General features: G+C 38.1%; 1 protein-coding gene across 1 annotated transcript in view; it reads left to right on the top strand.

Moving 5' to 3' along the window:
* opcml (opioid binding protein/cell adhesion molecule-like) overlaps window positions 1-18,284 on the top strand; it is a 119,287-nt gene that overhangs the window by 78,743 nt on the left and 22,260 nt on the right. The window contains exons 4-5 of the mRNA XM_057820229.1: window positions 11,058-11,195; window positions 17,007-17,127. Coding sequence (XP_057676212.1) covers window positions 11,058-11,195; window positions 17,007-17,127 — 259 coding nt within the window. The remainder of the gene's footprint in view (window positions 1-11,057; window positions 11,196-17,006; window positions 17,128-18,284) is intronic.

Genomic DNA, 18,284 nt, shown 5'->3' with positions numbered 1-18,284 from the left:
TGGGAAAAGGCCAAAGTCATCCGCACTGAAGAAAACAAACATCAGCGCTGGATCAGGGAGGCCATTGAGATCTGCAAGCGGGCCGGAGAGACCATCAACACGGACGAGGGGGCTTACACGCTCTCTACGACCTGGACCAACATCCTGGAAGAGTGAATGGTCAGCAGAGGGCGTGACTCGCCTGTCAATCTGACAGATGAGTCACGCCTTTATCCATCCGCTGATAAAGAAGCGTCACACCAACACCAGTGACTCTCTGATGATGGTGGACGTGTTCGCTGAAACATTTCAGGTAATTAAAACAACTTATAACTATTGTCTGGGATAAAAGAAAAAAATCAACTAATCTATAAGTGTAGACAAAATTAACTCAATACTACTAAAAATGACTATGGGTTGTGGCTCAGTGAAGTCCTATCTATCGATTTAAGTTAAGTACCTCCTGAGGTGACAGTGGGACTTGAAATTGCACTTATGAATTGAGCGCCAAACTGCATTTGCTGACATTCATTTTCTAAAGTGTTCCTGAGTCCATGTGGCGTTATCCTTTCCACATTTATTTCTGTTTTTGTTTAAGTGCTGCCTGAGGAGTTGAAGACACATGCATTCAATTCTGTTTTTTTTTTACATGCAGTGATTTTTTTTTTCAGATTTTCTAAACCATTCGATGATATTACGGACAGTAGATGACAAAATCTCTATATTCCATGCAGTTGCATGCAGTCAGTCATTAAACTTTTTGACTATTTTCTCTCGTACAAGCTCTTTTTAAACCCAATCATTGTACCCACATAATTAGCCTATTGACCTCGTCTGCAGCTATCGATTATTTTAGTAGTCAATTAATCTATCAAATAGTCAGTTCGAATAATTGTATTAGGAACATTTAAAGCATTGTAGAATAAACTTTAGGAGAAGGCTTACTAAGATTGCACTTGATAAAAAAATAAAATTCCCGAGTGTTTCTTCAAACAAGGCAGAGTTGCACTTTCATTTAAAAATAAATAAAAATACCTGAGCTTAATCTCAAACAGTATCGAATAAATAAATGAGGATCTCAGTAGAACAAAAGAACAATTGGCTAACTTGCATAGCAAGTGTCCATTAGCTTAAATGCTTTAAAATGCAAACACTTTTTTTTTTTTTACAGTACTCTTAACAAAGCGTTCGAACACATATTCTCACAAATAACAGCTACATATATCTATAAACTAAATTACGAATGCAAAAAAAAAATCTATTAGCTTATGTTGGTCTTAACAGGGAGCAGCTAGATTCAGCCATGTTAAATGAGTTATGTCACATTCACTGTTGCCACTGGAGGGCAGTGTATCCACCTAAATCAATAAAACTAAATGCAAATACTTTCAAAGCAAACCGTTATAACGCCACTCCGATTAAACGAATACTCGGAGCAGCAAAAGTTGATTAGAAGTTTTTTTCTTATCGAATTACCCGAGTTAATCGATTAATCGTTGCAGCACTATAGGTTATTTGCTCAAAACAATTAAAAGTTTAATATTTTGAACATTAAATATCTTCTAGTATATTCAATTCATAAAGGATTATTTTACCTTTTCTTGAAAAGGTTGAGCCTGATTTGAAAGTTTTCTATTTTGTATTTTTTAAAAATTATTTATGTGTAACCCAACGTCACAACTGCATAGGAATTGGGGTTGTATTATTTACACCAAAGGACATGCAACACATTGCCCTGGAAAAATCCATAAATACCGTATTTTTCGGACTATAAGTCGCAGTTTTTTTCATAGTTGGGCGGGGGATGCGACTTATGTGTGTAAATATTAACACATTATTATATCATTTCACATGTTATTTTGGTGTTTCGGAGTGACACTGGTGGTTTGTTAAACTTGTTAGCATGTTCTTTATGCTATAGTTATCTGAATAACTCGTAATAGCTATGTTATGTTAACATACCGGCCACGTTCGCATTTCGTTGTTCATGCATCACGTAACATTATCATACTGTACACTTATTCAGCATGTTGTTCTCTATTGCATTTTTATATTAAATTGCCTTTCAAGATGATATATCTGTTCTATGTGTTGGATTTTATCAAGTAAATTTCCCCCCAAAATGCGACTTATACGCCGGTGCGACTTATATGTTTGTTTTCCCTCTTTATTGCACATTTTTGGGCTGGTGTGCCTTATACTCAGGTGCAATTTATAGTCCGAAAAATACGGTAATCCACATTGGACGACAAACCGGAGGGAAAATAGCAGCAGTTTTTTTTTTAGAAGAATTAGAGTATATCCAAGCAAGCTAAAGAATGTAACTGCTCAAAATCATTAAATAACTGTTTAATCTCATTAAAGCAACAGTGTTTGGCTAGTTATATCTTTTGAGCATTACCTAAACTACCCATCAGATTACTATAGAGTTACCATTTGAGACAGTTAAGCTTTCATTATTTTTCCCCCCATTTTATAAAGGCATCCCCACGCTTGTTGCAGCATGAATTCAATTTGTATTCCCAATTCACATCCTGTTACCTTTCATGTCACATGTGCAACCAGTGTCTTTACGCTGGCTTGATAAATGCCACAAGGGTGCCACAAGATTGTATGCATGAATGCCTCACTAATGGAACGTTATTAATTATCATCAGGGAGAATTATCAGGCTGAAGCATAACAAACGAGCAAACCCCACTTCGACTGTCATCTGTCGCGCATGTACTGTATACAAGCAATCAAAAGTTTAGGGTTATCCAGGCAATGCTGTTTTCCAGTCACACTTTTACTCACGAAATGAGTTTAAATATACAGTGGTACCTCTACATACATTAGTTCCAGCACCTTGTTTGTAAGTCGAAATGGTCGCATGTCGAGCAGGATTATCCCATAAGAATACTTTATAATTCCATTAATTCGTTCCACAGCCTAAAAAACCTACACTAAATCCTTAATAAATATTGCTGTTACTATTGCAAATAGCAGTTACATAGAGCAAAACTAGGGGTGTCAAACGATTAAAAATTTTAATCGAGTTAATTAAAGCTTAAAAATTAATTAATCGTAATTAATCGCAATTAATCGCAATTCAAACCATCCATAAAATATGCCATATTTTTCTGTAAATTATTGTTGGTATGGAAAGATAAGACACAAGATGGATATATCCATTCAACATACGGTACATAAGTATTGTATTTCTTTATTATTACAATAAATCAACAAGATGGCATTACCATTATTAACATTCTGTTAAAGCGATCCATGGATAGAAAGACTTGTAGTTCTTAAAAGATAACTGTTAGTACAAGTTATAGAAATTTTATATTAAAACCCCTCTTCATGTTTTCGTTTTAATAAAATTTGTAAAATTTTCAATCAAAAAAATAAACTAGTAGCCCGCCATTGTTGATGTCAATAATTACTTACACAATGCTCATGGTTGCTGAAGCCTATAAAATCAGTCACACCCAAGCGCCAGCAGAGGGAGCCAAAACTCCGAAAAACACAATTACACGTTTCACTGTGCTGTCATTGTAATCTCTTTGAGCAGGGTATTTGTGCGTTAATTGCGTCAAATATTTTAACGTGATTAATTTAAAAAATTAATTAACGCCCGTTAACGCGATAATTTTGACAGCCCTAAGCAAAACAAATAAATTATAATAAAAATCAGAATAATAACAATAAAAGTAATAATAATAATACCTGTAATAATGTAACGAATCGGGTTCCCATGTGGCGGACTTTTTTGCTGTTACTGAACGCACCGCGGGGCTGACGTGACGGTGAGCAAGAGAGCGCGGTTCTATTTTACTTTCTGTTTTGATGCTGGCGTCAAACCATCATAAATTGATAGAATAAATGATTAGACACCAGACGAAGCTGGCGATTTCTTTGACGATGTTACCACAAAAGGAATTGTCACCTTAACTTATAAAGACTGGCGAACCAAGGAGGACTGCCGGCCAAGATCGACATTTTACGGCCCTATTGTTGACCCAGTTCATGGAGGCACACACCATGCTTATATTTTGCTATCATTTACATTTTCATTTCAACGGTAAGCTTTTCTTTTTTTGCTCCACCTGCACTAACTTTTTGGATCCAGTGTTGATTTTTCTCACAAGAAAATCCGGCAAAACAAAGAAACTGCAGCCCTGTCAAAAATCGTCGTATTTCAAGCATGTCGTCGGATGTAGAAACAAATTGCGAGTCAAATTTTATTTCAGTAGTCGAAAAGATCGTGTGTCGAAGCAATTGTATGTCAAGGTACCACTGCACACATATATTATATAGTGGAAAACACAGACAAGACTGAAAAAGCAGTTTCTGCTCTTGTACCCCTCTTTAAAATAAACTGCTATATTTGAAGCCAAAACAACTGTCGTGTTTGATAGAACAATATGTCTATATACTGCCATAGCAGATTCATGGCGCACTAAGCCCCCGAACTATTTTTAATTTGTCCGTTTTACCCTGAAAACCCCCGTTTACAGATGTCGCGCAACGGCTTTGGTTTCAACCTAGCCATAAAAAGAAGGTAAGTAATTATATTTATAAGGGTTGTTCCGAGCATGTTTTTTTGCTTCCGATCCGATCCCGATCGTTTTAGTTTGAGTATCTGCGGATCCCGATATTTACCGATCCGATTGCTTTTTTTTGCTCCCGATTCAATTCCAATCATTCCCGATAATTTTTCCCGATCATATACATTTTGACAATGCATTAAGAAAAAAATGAATAAAACTCGGACGAATATATACATTCAACATACAGTACATAAGTACTGTAATTGCCATCCTCAAGATCGCATTTACATTATTAACATTCTTTCTGTGAGGGATCCACGGATAGAAGGACTAGTGACTTCGTATATTGTGACTAAATATTGCCATCTAGTGTATTTGTTGAGCTTTCAGTAAATGATACTGTAGCCATGCCCAAATGCATGATGGGAAGCGGAACCATGACTGTGCATAGTGCTACCAATGGATATATCTTCTCTGCATTGGGAAATAATATAAGGTGTTGCTACCTTGCTTCCCCACATTGCTTCCCATGATATTTCTAATCGTAGGGAGAGGGATTGTAAGGCTTTAGCCAATTAAAAAAAGGCTCCAAAGGCTGCCAAAATTCACTCTACTCATTTTATGCTGCCTATATAGGTAAGACGGCGCCATTACAGATTGAGCGCGACAATGCGTGAGTGGGTTGTGCAGCGCATGCATTAATTGTGTTAAATATTTTAACGTGATACATTTTTTTAAAAATTAATTACCGCCGTTATCGGGATAAAGTTGATAACCCTACCTTAAGCCTAAACTAAAGACTCAGGATGAGTGTAACATACTATGTCTGTAACGTTGAATACAATTAGAAAATTATTTAATTAAAAAATATATATATACTGTATATATATTAAAAAAAGGCATGGCCGATATTTTTTTGCCGATTCCGATACTTTGAAAATGACGTGATCGGACCCGATCGATCGGGATCGATCGGGACATCTCTAATATTTATTATTCAAAATGTCTGTCAGTTTTAGCTTAGAATCATTAATTGTTGTCTAATATTCAGTGTAAAAAAATAAAAAATTAAAAAAAAACATCTTTAAAAAATTATTCACTCGCATATTTTAAACTTTTAAACAAATTACGTCACAATAAAAAATTTGTCATCTGTAAAAAAGTCATGGATATCTACCTCATAACTATCGCTTAGTTGTATTTTTTTTTTTTTTTTGTTACTGTCACATTTTCCCCGATATGTTAGATGATAAATAATCGATCCCCCCCAAAAAATTTTTTTGAAAAATAAAGTTTAAAAGGGTAATTACAGTATATGAAAAAGAAAATCTCAACCACTCCTTGGTGTCTGCGATTTCTGCATTGCGACCCTTATTATATCACCTTGTTTCACCCATAAAATCCAAAACTAAATCCGACTGTGGCCATTCACAGCTGTGTCTTGACACTCGGCGATACATGCTACATAGAGTTTTTGGATCGAAACATGGTATATACGCGATGATATCTCGTTTTAAAATTGTGGCATCTTTAATTCTGCTCTCGCGTGCTCTCGCCTCCAGTTAGAGTTTTCCTGTTTAATTTTTTTTTTTTTTTTTTAAATGCCCTCCTGTTCAATTTTTTTTTACCCCAGAAAATTGAGATTTTAAGCTTTCCAATGATGTATCACACGTGCATATCGGACAATTATGAAATTTGGCCAAATTGGGGGTCTCAGAGCGGAACTTCAAGTCACCTGAATGTTTTCCGCCATATTTATAATTTCTCTTTACCTAAAACAATATGTTTTATCTGATTAATCGATGGAATTTTCAGTAGAATACTCTATTGCAAAAATATTCGATAGCTGCAGCCCTAAATAGGACAAATGTTTTTTTGTTGTTTTTTTTACAATCAATGAAAGACACGTTACCCACACATCGACAGTAGTCATAATGAATAGAAACCGAGAACCTCTGCAGGGCTAACGTTACGTTAGCAAGGTACAGTAACGTTAATCTTATTTATTAGCGCTGAGACGTGTACTGCTTTAAGATGGTGGATGTTTACTAACACCGGCGGGTCTGTTATTTCGCATCTATATACATTTTATATCTATGAGACGCATCAGACATGTCAAGTCATCAGCCAATCAAACGTGAGTTTGAGGGAACAAAAATTCAGCAAGTGAAAAGGGGTCAATGTAAGCCTGAACATATACTGTATAAAGTACTGTAATTCACTTAAAAATGGTAGGGCCACTTCTATACTTACAATATATGGGAAGACAATCTAAATTACCAATATAACTGAATTCATTATATAATGCAAATAAGGTTGCTTAAAAGTTGGTCGGGACAATTTGATCATCCTGAAAAGTTGGTAGTGTTATGTCCCTACCGTCCCTATGCAAACTTATGCCCTTACTTGCTTGGGACTTCGAGCATATGGACTTGTGCAATTGTTTGTGAATGTGTTTATGAGCGGTATTTAACCATAACAGACCACACAAAATGTATGTGGGATTTTTTTTTTTTTGTGCAGGGTCACTTTTCAATTGTCAAAGTGTTCCCTTAATGTTCTTACACTCACTTTCAATGTCTCAAAGGTACCAAATATCCTCGCTCACCACACTCGTTCTCTCCATTTTTATTTCTGGCAATTTTTTATTTCAATACAAATTGCAACAGCGGGAGTATTACCAAGCTGTCCTGCTGCACAGAAAAATTGTTCTGACATTTTAATTGATACAGAGCCCCTATACTGCATGATTTAGCTGCTGAACGGAACATGTTCAACACTAGACCAAATAAGGGAAGACATAACCATCGTAATTTAAGACGTTTTCTGTGAAAGGGGACATATACAAATATTTGAGTCTTACGTGATGTAATGAAATTAAGTCATATGGTTACAGTAAAACATCTAAGTAGTTAAGAAAATACGAACAAATGCAGTTGGTCGCTCTCACAGTGTTGTTTTATCAGTCTTTCTTATTTGTCAGGGCTATCTTTGATAATATTTAGCCTTTGCAGTTACTCATTGTGTTCAGCATTTACAGTAGGGCACCATGGTAACAGGAAAACATCTTACAGTAGCCTAGCAACAAAATTACGCCCATCTTATGAAAATGAAACTTGTGGTTCAATACTGTTCTCAGCTATCTATTGGATTTGGAACCTTGAGACCAAAAAACAAAGGAGTTTTGCTCAGCTTTTGTCAACCAAAGGAGTTCTTCTTTGGAATTTTGGCAAATTTAGCTATGAACAATCTTGTGTTACCCCCTAAACATGGCATGCAAATTTGCCAACATAGCTCCTAGAATTGTTGGGACATACAAACCTCTCAACAGTGTTGTTACTCTTACTTTTAAAAAGTAAATAATTACAGTACTTTTCCCAAAAAGTAATTGTGTTAGTAACTCACCTGAATGTAAGAGTAATTAGTTACTTGGCTAGTTAGTTACTTTTTTTTTTCTCAATAAAAAAAAAAAAACAGGTCACACAATGTGAAGTTCAAAGGGTTTTTGGGACAATTGGCCCTAGCCCAATTCTTTACCCTAAACTTAACTAGACACAGGGGTATTGTGGATATTGCGATAACTAGATAGTAACCTTTGCTATGTGTGGAAGTCATTTAATGTTGTGAATCAACCTGTAAAGTTGTTAAAATTGCTCCCGTTATTGCATTAGTTCCCTTCTGTCTATTTTCGGCATGTGTAAGTTTTAAAACGGTTTCATCATTTAAAGATAGATTTAAGTTAAGTTTTGCCGATTTAGGAGCATTTTAGATCAAAAGTTACTCAGGTTCGCTAGGAAGGTTCTCTACAACAGAGCCTTCCTGAGAAATCTACTGCTTTAAGATGGTGGCTGTTTACTAACGCATCAAGTTCTTTATTATACGTGTTGCTAATGCCGCCGTGTCTGTCATTTGCATCTAATTCTGTATATATGTGATATCTACCGAAGCATCATGTGGGCATAGTTTGTAGGCTATCGGCTACAGTCGGGTATTATTGGAGCCAGCTAGCATAGTAACATCGCGTTTGCAACAGCGTCACACTCCCTTGCCTTCTCCCCACTCCTGCTCTTCTCTCTCGTCTCCGTGAGTCCGTCTTTTTCAGACTTTACATGCGTCAGTCAACCAAATCGTAAAGCATAGTAACGCACGGCTTTCCCGCCTCAGTAACGGTAACGGCGTTGCCAAGATGAGAAAAGTAATTAATTAGATTACTCACTACTGAAGAAAATAACGCCGTTAGTAACAACCCTGCCACTCTAATACAATAAGGTGACAACTTACAGGGCTGTGTGCCCCAGGCAAGATCACGTATGGAAATAGGTTCGAGGTAAGGGAACAGACAAAGAATGGCTCGAAAGACCTACCATTAAGAAAAACACATTTGAACGTGTTTTCCCTCACCCAGAAACATGTCATCGGGGCCCCTCTCTGAAGGCAGGTCTGGAGGTTGGGCACGATGGCAAGTGCGTGGTGTTTCCTATGTTTAGAATTGACAGTTTCTTTATTTGCCTTTACAACAAGTGTAGTGAAATGCATTTCATTATGATCTGGCCAGGCAAAGCCTGAAGGTGTGCTGTGGGTTCTCCTTTCATGAGCTTACCACCTTTGGGAGGGGCCAAGGTGGCCGGGTGCGAAAAAAGCTGGGTAGCTGCTAAAAGAGGGGACCTTGGTGATGCGATCCCCGGTTGCAGAAGCTGGCTCTAGGCATAGGCGGAGTTTGACTTGTGGGGTGGGGTGGGGGGTGGGGGGGCACAACATGTTGATGACCCCGAAACGCAGTGTCAACAATAAAATTAACTTACAAGAATATTTATACTAATAAGTTGACAATGTGCGTTTTTTGTTTCCCATCATTCTTGAGGGAAATTCTAAATCAGGCTGCTTAGGACAGCTATACTTTTCGCCACGATCGTCATCCATTGAAAAGGGTACGCCCGCCGGTGTCATGCCACTGTAGTGACCCTCGTCAAAAATTGTATCCACTGAGCGGAGCAACTGCACTGCACTGATTTGTTTGATTTCTGTTTTGGTGATGTAGTTATCTACGAGGTTTTAAAACATTGCCCATCCATCAAAAAAAAAAAAAAAAAAAAAATTATGTCGTATTACGGACCACACGAACTGAACGTAAAAAAAGTTAATGTTTTACTGTTTTACTCGTAAAATAACCTATAACTCTTATTACTGTAATTCAAGTCCTCCATTGAGTTTCTCCACTTTGACAAACATCGATGTCCAAAATATATAATTGTGGTTCTGTCTCATGAAAAGAAACACAAGAGAAGAAAGAAAAACACAAACAACAATGAGAAATACATTGAACGCCTACACTTACTATTAATATGCTGGTGTTATTGTCAGCTAGATGTATTTCTGCTTGACAGTATGTGGGGGGTCTGTTGACCAGGGAAAGAAGGGGAAGGGGTGGGGAAGTCTATAAGCTAAGTGATTGGGAGGGGTTGAGTGTACAAAAATCAGCTCTGTGATCTAGAACCCAGTAATCGTGTGAGTCCCTTGTGAGTGTAAGCCCGTTGGGAACCAACCCCACGCCGCCCCACCACCAGTCCCGGCACCAGGTCCCCCCACCCGAGCGCGCCCAATCACATTCAGCTGCACGCGAGCCCCACCAAACACGAGACAGCCCCGCCCGCAGACGAGCGGAGACACCGTGCAGGCACCAACCCAGGGCCACGGCTCCCACCCAGCCAGCCTTGGGAGGAGGGAGGCGTAGCACAGCCCACCCCACCTCCCGCAGCCCAGCAAAGGAGCCACTGTCACCCCCCGGGATCCAGGGTGGTCCCCCGGGCCACCCGCGCTCCCATCAAGCGGCCCTCAGGGATGGGAAGAGGGGATGCACCACCAACCCACCGCAAATGACCGTCTAAGGTGCTAGTCACATGATCTGTTGGAAAAATAATTTTGACCCATTATAAAAAAAAAAAAAAACTTTTTGTTGATTTCATTTATTTTTGTTGTTTTATTGCTCTGTTTTATTACAACTTTTATAGACAATATTTTACTGGAAAACTTAATTTTGAAATCATATATCGGAAAGTCAATTACATGCAATGACACTTTTCGGCCACCAGGGGGGCCTGGCCCCCCCCTTAAACTCCGCGTATGGCTCTAGGGATTTACTGCAAATTGTCACTTCTCTGGTAGGGAAGGAACCCGAGACTTTGACTAAGATGAAAATTATAAGGGTTGCCACAAACAACACTAATTCGAATATTGTTATTTGCAGTTATCTCCCCAACATGTTGAACCGAGATGAACAATAGAAAGCCATGGCTGATGGCCTAAACGAGGAATAGCACTGCAGGACACAGACCTGGTGATGAGGCAGAGGTCTTGTTGTTGCTACACCCTTCTAAAGCTGGACCCGTGACAGGAAGGCATCAGGGGCGGGGATCCTGACAGTTTTGGAGACACTTTATTGTTCATGCTTTAGTTTCTATGATACAGATTTTCATCAATGATATCAAGGTCAATGGTAAAAGTTCTTTGTTTTATGGCATGTCACCATCTTCTCTCCTTTTTGCAGGCACTCATACATTTGTCACAGAAGGAGAGCACCTGGAAATGGCTGCCATCACCAAAGATCAGTCTGGATCATACGAATGCATTGCATCCAACGATATCTCAGCCCCTGATGTCAGGACAGTGCAGGTTGCAGTCAATTGTAAGAGTTCGCATTATCCTACAATTGTGACGGTCTGTGATAGTGACATAAAATAGATGAATTAATTCTAAATGCCTTCATATCATGTACAATTCTATAATAATATGAGATTTACAGATAAGGTTATTATTTTGTAATGACAACACAGTCGGCTTGATTTTATTTTATTTATTTATTTATTTATTTTTAAATAATGAAGGCCTCATTGTATAACATTGACATCAAGAACATTGTCTATATCTGTTTTCATTTTGCACCACAACCATACTATGAATTAATCTTTTGTTTTTCCCTATGGTGACTATAGGGGGAAAAAGACAATTTTACCAATTCATAAATGTTCATTTCCATTTTCCAAAATTCTGATTAAACACAAAAGGTCATGATTGACACTTACCGACAACTGACACTCAATCACACACTAATATTACTGCCTTGTCTGTTCTTCACCCTGTCGTGGCTGTCTACTTTTTTTTCCTTACAGGGTGGAACATTTCCTACCCTTTCCACACATAGAAAAAAATACTTATGTATTTGTAAATGTCTCTATACAGTATATTGACAGTGTAGCACAAGACAGTCATAGTTCAGTATCTTTACTGTTAATAAATATAAATACATAATGTCCTTTGAAATTTAAAGGCGGGCAGAGAAAAAAAAATCGAACAAAACAATATGTTCCAGAATAAAATAAATGTCCGTACTATACATCATATACAGTATCACTGAATGTAGCTTTGCATCAAATGCAACAGCTGCCATCTATAATATTATTTTTTTGTTATTTTTTAATAGTGTTTCTTTAGTGTGACGTCCAGCCAAAAGTGTTTGACCCACCAACGCCGTTAATACACGGAAATGTCATGCAACACGAGCGCTTTCATTTGACACACAAAAATGACCGCACAAATGTTTGCCTTGTTTTGTTTTTTTAAATGTAACATTTCAAAACACTTCTTGTCCTAATGTTTTTGTCCAAATCATATCATTTATATGTGGAAAAAAATTTTGGATGCTAAGGGGAACAAAAGTTGATTGATCTCCAATGGCCCTATTCGCCATTCATTTCAATAGCACAAAGCTTCCATTCACTCCTATTTATTTCCAAACCACACTCAACAAATGCATATGCACTATTTTGACTTCTAAATAGGTGTTTTCATTATACATACACATTAGTTTTGTGTTTTACACATTTCTGAACCCATTGTTGTATTTATAAATTAAGAGACTCAATTAAAACACTTGTAAAAAGGCAAGGCAAGGCAAATTTATTTATATAGCACAATTCAACACAAGGCCATTCAAAGTGCTTTACATCACATGAAGATCACAAAAATCACATTAAAATCAATAGAACTTAAAAACAAAGACAATTGAAATAGGAAATAAAGTTATTCATAAAAATCGCATTTAATAACGAATAGCATTGCTTAACAGATACAGCATATATATATATATATATATATATATATATATATATATATATATGCATATACTGTATACTGTATATATTAAGCATTGCTTAAAATATACAGTGCTGGCCAAAAGTATTGGCGCCCCTGCAATTCTGTCAGATAATGCTCAATTTCTCCCAGAAAATAGATTGCAATTACAAATGCTTTGGTAGTAATATCTTCATTTATTTTGCTTGCAATGAAAAAACACAAAAGACAATGAAAACAAATGAAATCATTATCATTTTACTAAGGTTGTAACGGTACATGTAATAGTATTGAACCGTTTCGGTATGTGGTGGTCAGTTCGGAACGGACTCGTACCGAACGAGTTTCTGACGTAATATAACCCTTACTTTTCGAAGCTGTGAGTCGATCGGGTTAAAGTTTCTTTGTGTAGATTATATTTACTCCGTCTTCTCTACTATAATGAGGACCAACACAGTAGGACAGTCCAGAAACGTCAAGGGCGTGACAACGTGGCCACCGCGAGAGAGCAGTGAAACGCGGGCATTAGCGTCAATCAGCCAATACACACCAGTCTAGCTTTGTATAGGCTACTGTTCCAATTGTTGAAAGCACAAAAGTGTGTAATAAACAACTAGCACATTTATATTTTGCATTTTGTTTACATACTGTACCGAAAATGAACCGAACTGTGACCTCAAAATCGAGGTACGTACCGAACCAAAATTTTTGTGTACCGATACGCCCATACATTTTACACAAAACTCCATAAATGGGCCTGACAAAAGTAGTGGCACCCTTTGAAAAATCATGTGATGCTTCTCTAATTTGTGTAATTAACAGCACCTGTTACGTACCTGTGGCACATAACAGGTGGTGGCAATAACTAAATCACACTTGCAGCCAGTTAAAATGGATTAAAGTTGACTCAACCTCTGTCCTGTGTGCTTGTGTGTATTGAGCACGGAGAAAAGAAAGAAGACTAAAGAACTGTCTGAGGACATGAGAAGCAAAATTATGAAGAAGCATGGGCAATCTCAAAGCTACAAGTCCATTTCCAAAGACCTGAATGTTCCTGTGTCTACCGTGCGCAGTGTCATCAATAAGTGTAAAGCCCATGGCACTCTGGCTAACCTCCCTAGATGTAGAGGGAAAAGAAAAATTGACGAGAGATTTCAACGAAAGATTGTGCGGATGGTGGATAAATAACCTCGACTAACATCCATACAAGTTCAAGCTGTCCTGCAATCCGAGGGTACAACAGTGTCAGCCCGTATTATCCGTCGGCGTCTGAATGAAAAGGGACTCTATGGTAGCATACAGTGTATCACAAAAGTGAGTACACACTTCGCATTTCTGCAGATATTTAAGTATATGTTTTCTTGGGACAACACTGACAAAATGACACTTTGGCACAATGAAAAGTAGTCTGTGTGCAGCTTATATAACAGAGTTTTTTTATTTTCCCCTCAAAATAACTCAAAATATAGCCATTAATATCCAAACCCCTGGCAACAAAAGTGTGTTCACCCCTTAGTAAATACGTACATCCTTAAATGTCCAAATTAAGTACTGCTTGTCATTTTCCATCCAAAATATAACGTGACTTGTTGCAGGAGTGCTGTCAGCATTGCTGCGGAGAATGAAGAGGTGAGGGGTCAGCCTGTTATTGCTCAGACCATACATCAAATTGGTCACATCAAGAAAGCCCGCTTGTCCCATCAGACCTTAGGACATGGTTCCAGTAAACCATGTGCTTTGTTGACAAGTCTTTAACAAACTGTTTGAGGGCTTTCTTGTGTACCGACTTCAGAAGAGGCTTCCTCCTGGGGTGACAGCCATGCACACCAATTTGATGTATGGTCTGAGCAATAACAGGCTGACCCGCCACCTCTTCAATCTCTGCAGCAATGCTGACAGCACTCCTGTAACGAGTCACATGACATTTTGGAGGGAAAATGACAAGCAGTTCTCAATTTGGACATTTAGGGATGTACATATTTACTAAGGGGTGTACTCACTCTTGTTGCCAGGGGTTTGGATATTAATGGCTATATTTTGAGTTATTTTGAGGGGAAATAAATTTTATTATATAAGCTGCACACAGATTACTTTTCATTGTGTCAAAGTGTCATTTGTCAGTGTTGTCCCATGAAAAGATAGAGTTAAATATCTGCACAAATGTCAATGGTGTGAAGATACACTGTACCCAGGAAGACTACTGACTACTACTACTACTACTGACCCACAGACATAAAAAAGCCAGGCTGGAGTTTGCCAAAACTTACCTGAGAAAGCCAAAAACCGTTTTGGAAGAATGTTCTATGGTCAGATGAGACAAACGTAGAGCTTTTTGGGAAAAGGCATCAACATAGAGTTTACAGGGGGGGAAAAAAACAAGGCCTTCAAAGAAAAGAACACGGTCCCGACTGTCAAACATAGCGGAGGTTCGCTGATGTTTTATGGTAGCTATGCTGCTTCTGGCACTGGACTGCTTGTGCATGGCATTATGAAGTCTGAAGACTACCAACAAATTTTGCAGCATAATGTAGGGCCCAGTGTGAGAAAGGTGCGTCTCCCTCAGAGGTCATGGGTCTTCCAGCAGGACAACGACCCAAAACACACTTCAAAAAGCACTAGAAAATAGTTTGAGAGAAAGCACTGGAGATTTCTAAAGTGGCCACCAATGAGTCCAGACCTGAATCCCATAGAACACTTGTGGATATATCTGAAAATGGCAATTTAAAGAAGGCACCCTTCAAATCTCAGAGACCTGGAGCAGTTGGCCAAGGAAGAATGGTCTAAAATTCCAGCAAAGCATTGTAAGAAACTCATTGATGGATACCGGAAGCGGTTGTTCAGTTATTTTGTCTAAAGGTTGTGTTACCAAGTATTAGGCTGAGGGTGCCAATACTTTTGTCCGGCCCATTTTTGGAGTTTTGTGTAAAATGATAATGATTTTTAAAAAATCATTCTCTTTTGTGTTTTTTCATTGCAAGCAAAATAAATGAAGATATTACTACCAAAGCATTTGTAATTACAATCATTTTCTGGGCGAAATTGAGAATTATCTGACACAATTGCAGGGGTGCCAATACTTTTGGCCAGCACTGTATGTTACGTTATTGCACAAATTGTATGACATTTGTTCCTCTGAGGTTGCCGCACACGGCAGAATCTGTGGAGATGATTTTTTGGGTGTAAATTACTTTTGAGTTGATTGGTGTTGATTTGGGTGTTGTTTTAACACAAGCAGTGTTATGATCGCTCTTGGCGCAGTCTCAATTATGTGAGTTGAACATAGACATCCCTGGCAGAGTTAAATGTACAGAGTTAATTGGCCACACCCGGTTTAAGCGCACGTTTCAGAAAACAAAGCAGGCGCAAAGACTTGGTGAAGTGACACCATGACTGTAAGTAGTGATGTCTGTAAATAGCTTCAGAGTGTTCGGTTGACAAAACACATAATAGTGAGCCTGACTTCTGTGCTTACTTAAGGGATGCAAAGTACCTCTGTTACCACTTGCGAGCGCAACAGTAGGGTACAATTGCCAGTTAGACCCGTGTTCTGCTCTAGGGTCCCCACTCAACCAGAATATTAAAAACATCACAATGAATAAAATTAACACTCCACTCAAAAACTCGTAAAAAAAACCAAAAAGTGGTTACACATTTTGCATGTAAAGGGTTTGAATAGGAATTTCTTAACTTGTCAAGTAGTTAAGTCTTAAATCATTTAGGCATTTTTCATTCAACAACATAACTTAATAGTTACTTAAAGCAGTTGTGTGAAACCACTTGAAATAAGGTTCTTCATAAATACCATGTCTCACTTTTTTGAGTGCAAGTGACCCGATATCAACAGGAAGTGACACTGAAATGCCCCCAAATCAACAGGAAATGACCTTGAAATTCCTCCAAATCCACAGGAAATGACATTGTAATGCACTCAAATCAACTGGAAAGGATCATGCAATACCTCAAAATCAACAGGAAGTGAACCTGGAATTTCGCAATATCAACAGGAAGTGACCCAATATGTAGAGGAAGTAAACCTGAAATGCCCTCAAATCAACAGAAAGTGACTTCGAAATCCCTCCATATTAACAGGAAGTGAACCAATGTGAACAGGAAATTAACCCAAAAAGCCCCATAGTCAACAGAAAGTGACTTGATATTTTCAGAAAGTCAGAGATGCCTTAAAATCAATAGGAAATGAACCTGAAACATCTCAAAATCAACAGGAAGTGACCCGTTATTATCATAGCAAAGCTACCATGACAATTTCTCCAGAAATTGCATTTACTAGTCAAAAAAAAATCTTCTTTATCAGCTTTGATTTCATATTCATGATTCATGAACATTTTTCCCCCTATATATTTTATAGATCCTCCCTTAATTTCTAAGGCACGGGGAACAGGTACTGCAGTTGGACAAAAAGGAGTCCTTCAATGTGAAGCCACTGCTGTCCCTCGAGCCGATTTTGAATGGTACAAAGAAGATCGCAGGCAAGTTTCCTACATCCTTCATTCATCCTTTTTTAAATTAAATAGCATTTTCTTCTACTTAAATGAGAAAAAAATCACTTTATGTGCTTGACACAGTGTGTATGAATTTTGACTTCTGCCATTCAGCTCATTTTTAAGTATTATCAAATTTGCAAAAAGCACTTTAACGTTCAAAAGAGTGCGAGGAAGTAAAAAGATGTCAAGGTCAAATTAAACTGACTTGTTCAGACTGTCATACATTTTACATTCATTGTGGAATTTCAACATAAGCCCAAAACAGCATTACCTCTACATACAAATTTAATTCATTCCAGGACCTGGTTTGTCAATCATTTCCTTCTTAATTTCAATGGGAAGCCATAGACTTCATAATTATATTGACGGGTCACATCTGTCACACAATGTGCCACGCCTTCAAGTAGGGGGCCTGCCCACATCAAGAGGAGTTATTCTCAAAACACTCGCCCGCAGCAATCTAACGCCGGATTTAGGTTGAAAACATTGAAAACAGGAAGGGTTGTCTCTGGAGTGATTTGTTCGAGGATTCAAGGAAATTATTATATTTTTCGGACCATGCATGCATTTTGAAACGTTGTGAAAAAAACAATGGGGGAAATTAGCCGCTACGGCAAGGGTGGGCAAACCATTCCTCGAGGGCCGCAGTGGGTCCTGGTCTTTGTTCCAACTGATTCAGCACAGACAGTTTAACCAATGAGGTTTCAGTGGAACCAAGAAGCACCTGACTGCAAATGATTGCACTTGTAAGAAACCAGGTTGGTGAAAGGCTGTTCTCATGATGGGTATGAACAAAAACCCGCACCCACTGCGGTCCTTTGTGCCCACCTCTGCGCTACGGCATTGGCGTCATAGTTTGCAATATTTACGTAAAATGAATGCTAACTGCCCGTTTTTTGCTTTTAACCAAAAATCGAGACTGTTTTACGTCCATATCTATAAAGAATTCAGGGATTTAGGCATTTATTCACAAGAATTTTCAACGGAAAAAGTTCTTTGAGGTGATAAGGTGCCTTAAAGACTAGCAGCGCATTCGACATATTTACGTAAAATAAATGCTAACTGCCCGGTTCTATGCTCGATTAACAAAGAATCGAGACTGTTTTACATCCATATAGATAAGAATTCAGGGATTTAAGCAT

This window comes from Corythoichthys intestinalis, chromosome 18 (assembly GCF_030265065.1).
Source record: "Corythoichthys intestinalis isolate RoL2023-P3 chromosome 18, ASM3026506v1, whole genome shotgun sequence".
Taxonomy (NCBI): Eukaryota; Metazoa; Chordata; class Actinopteri; order Syngnathiformes; family Syngnathidae; genus Corythoichthys; species Corythoichthys intestinalis.
The sequence above is the reverse complement of the archived record's forward strand: the minus strand, read 5'-3'. Positions and strand labels throughout refer to the sequence as shown.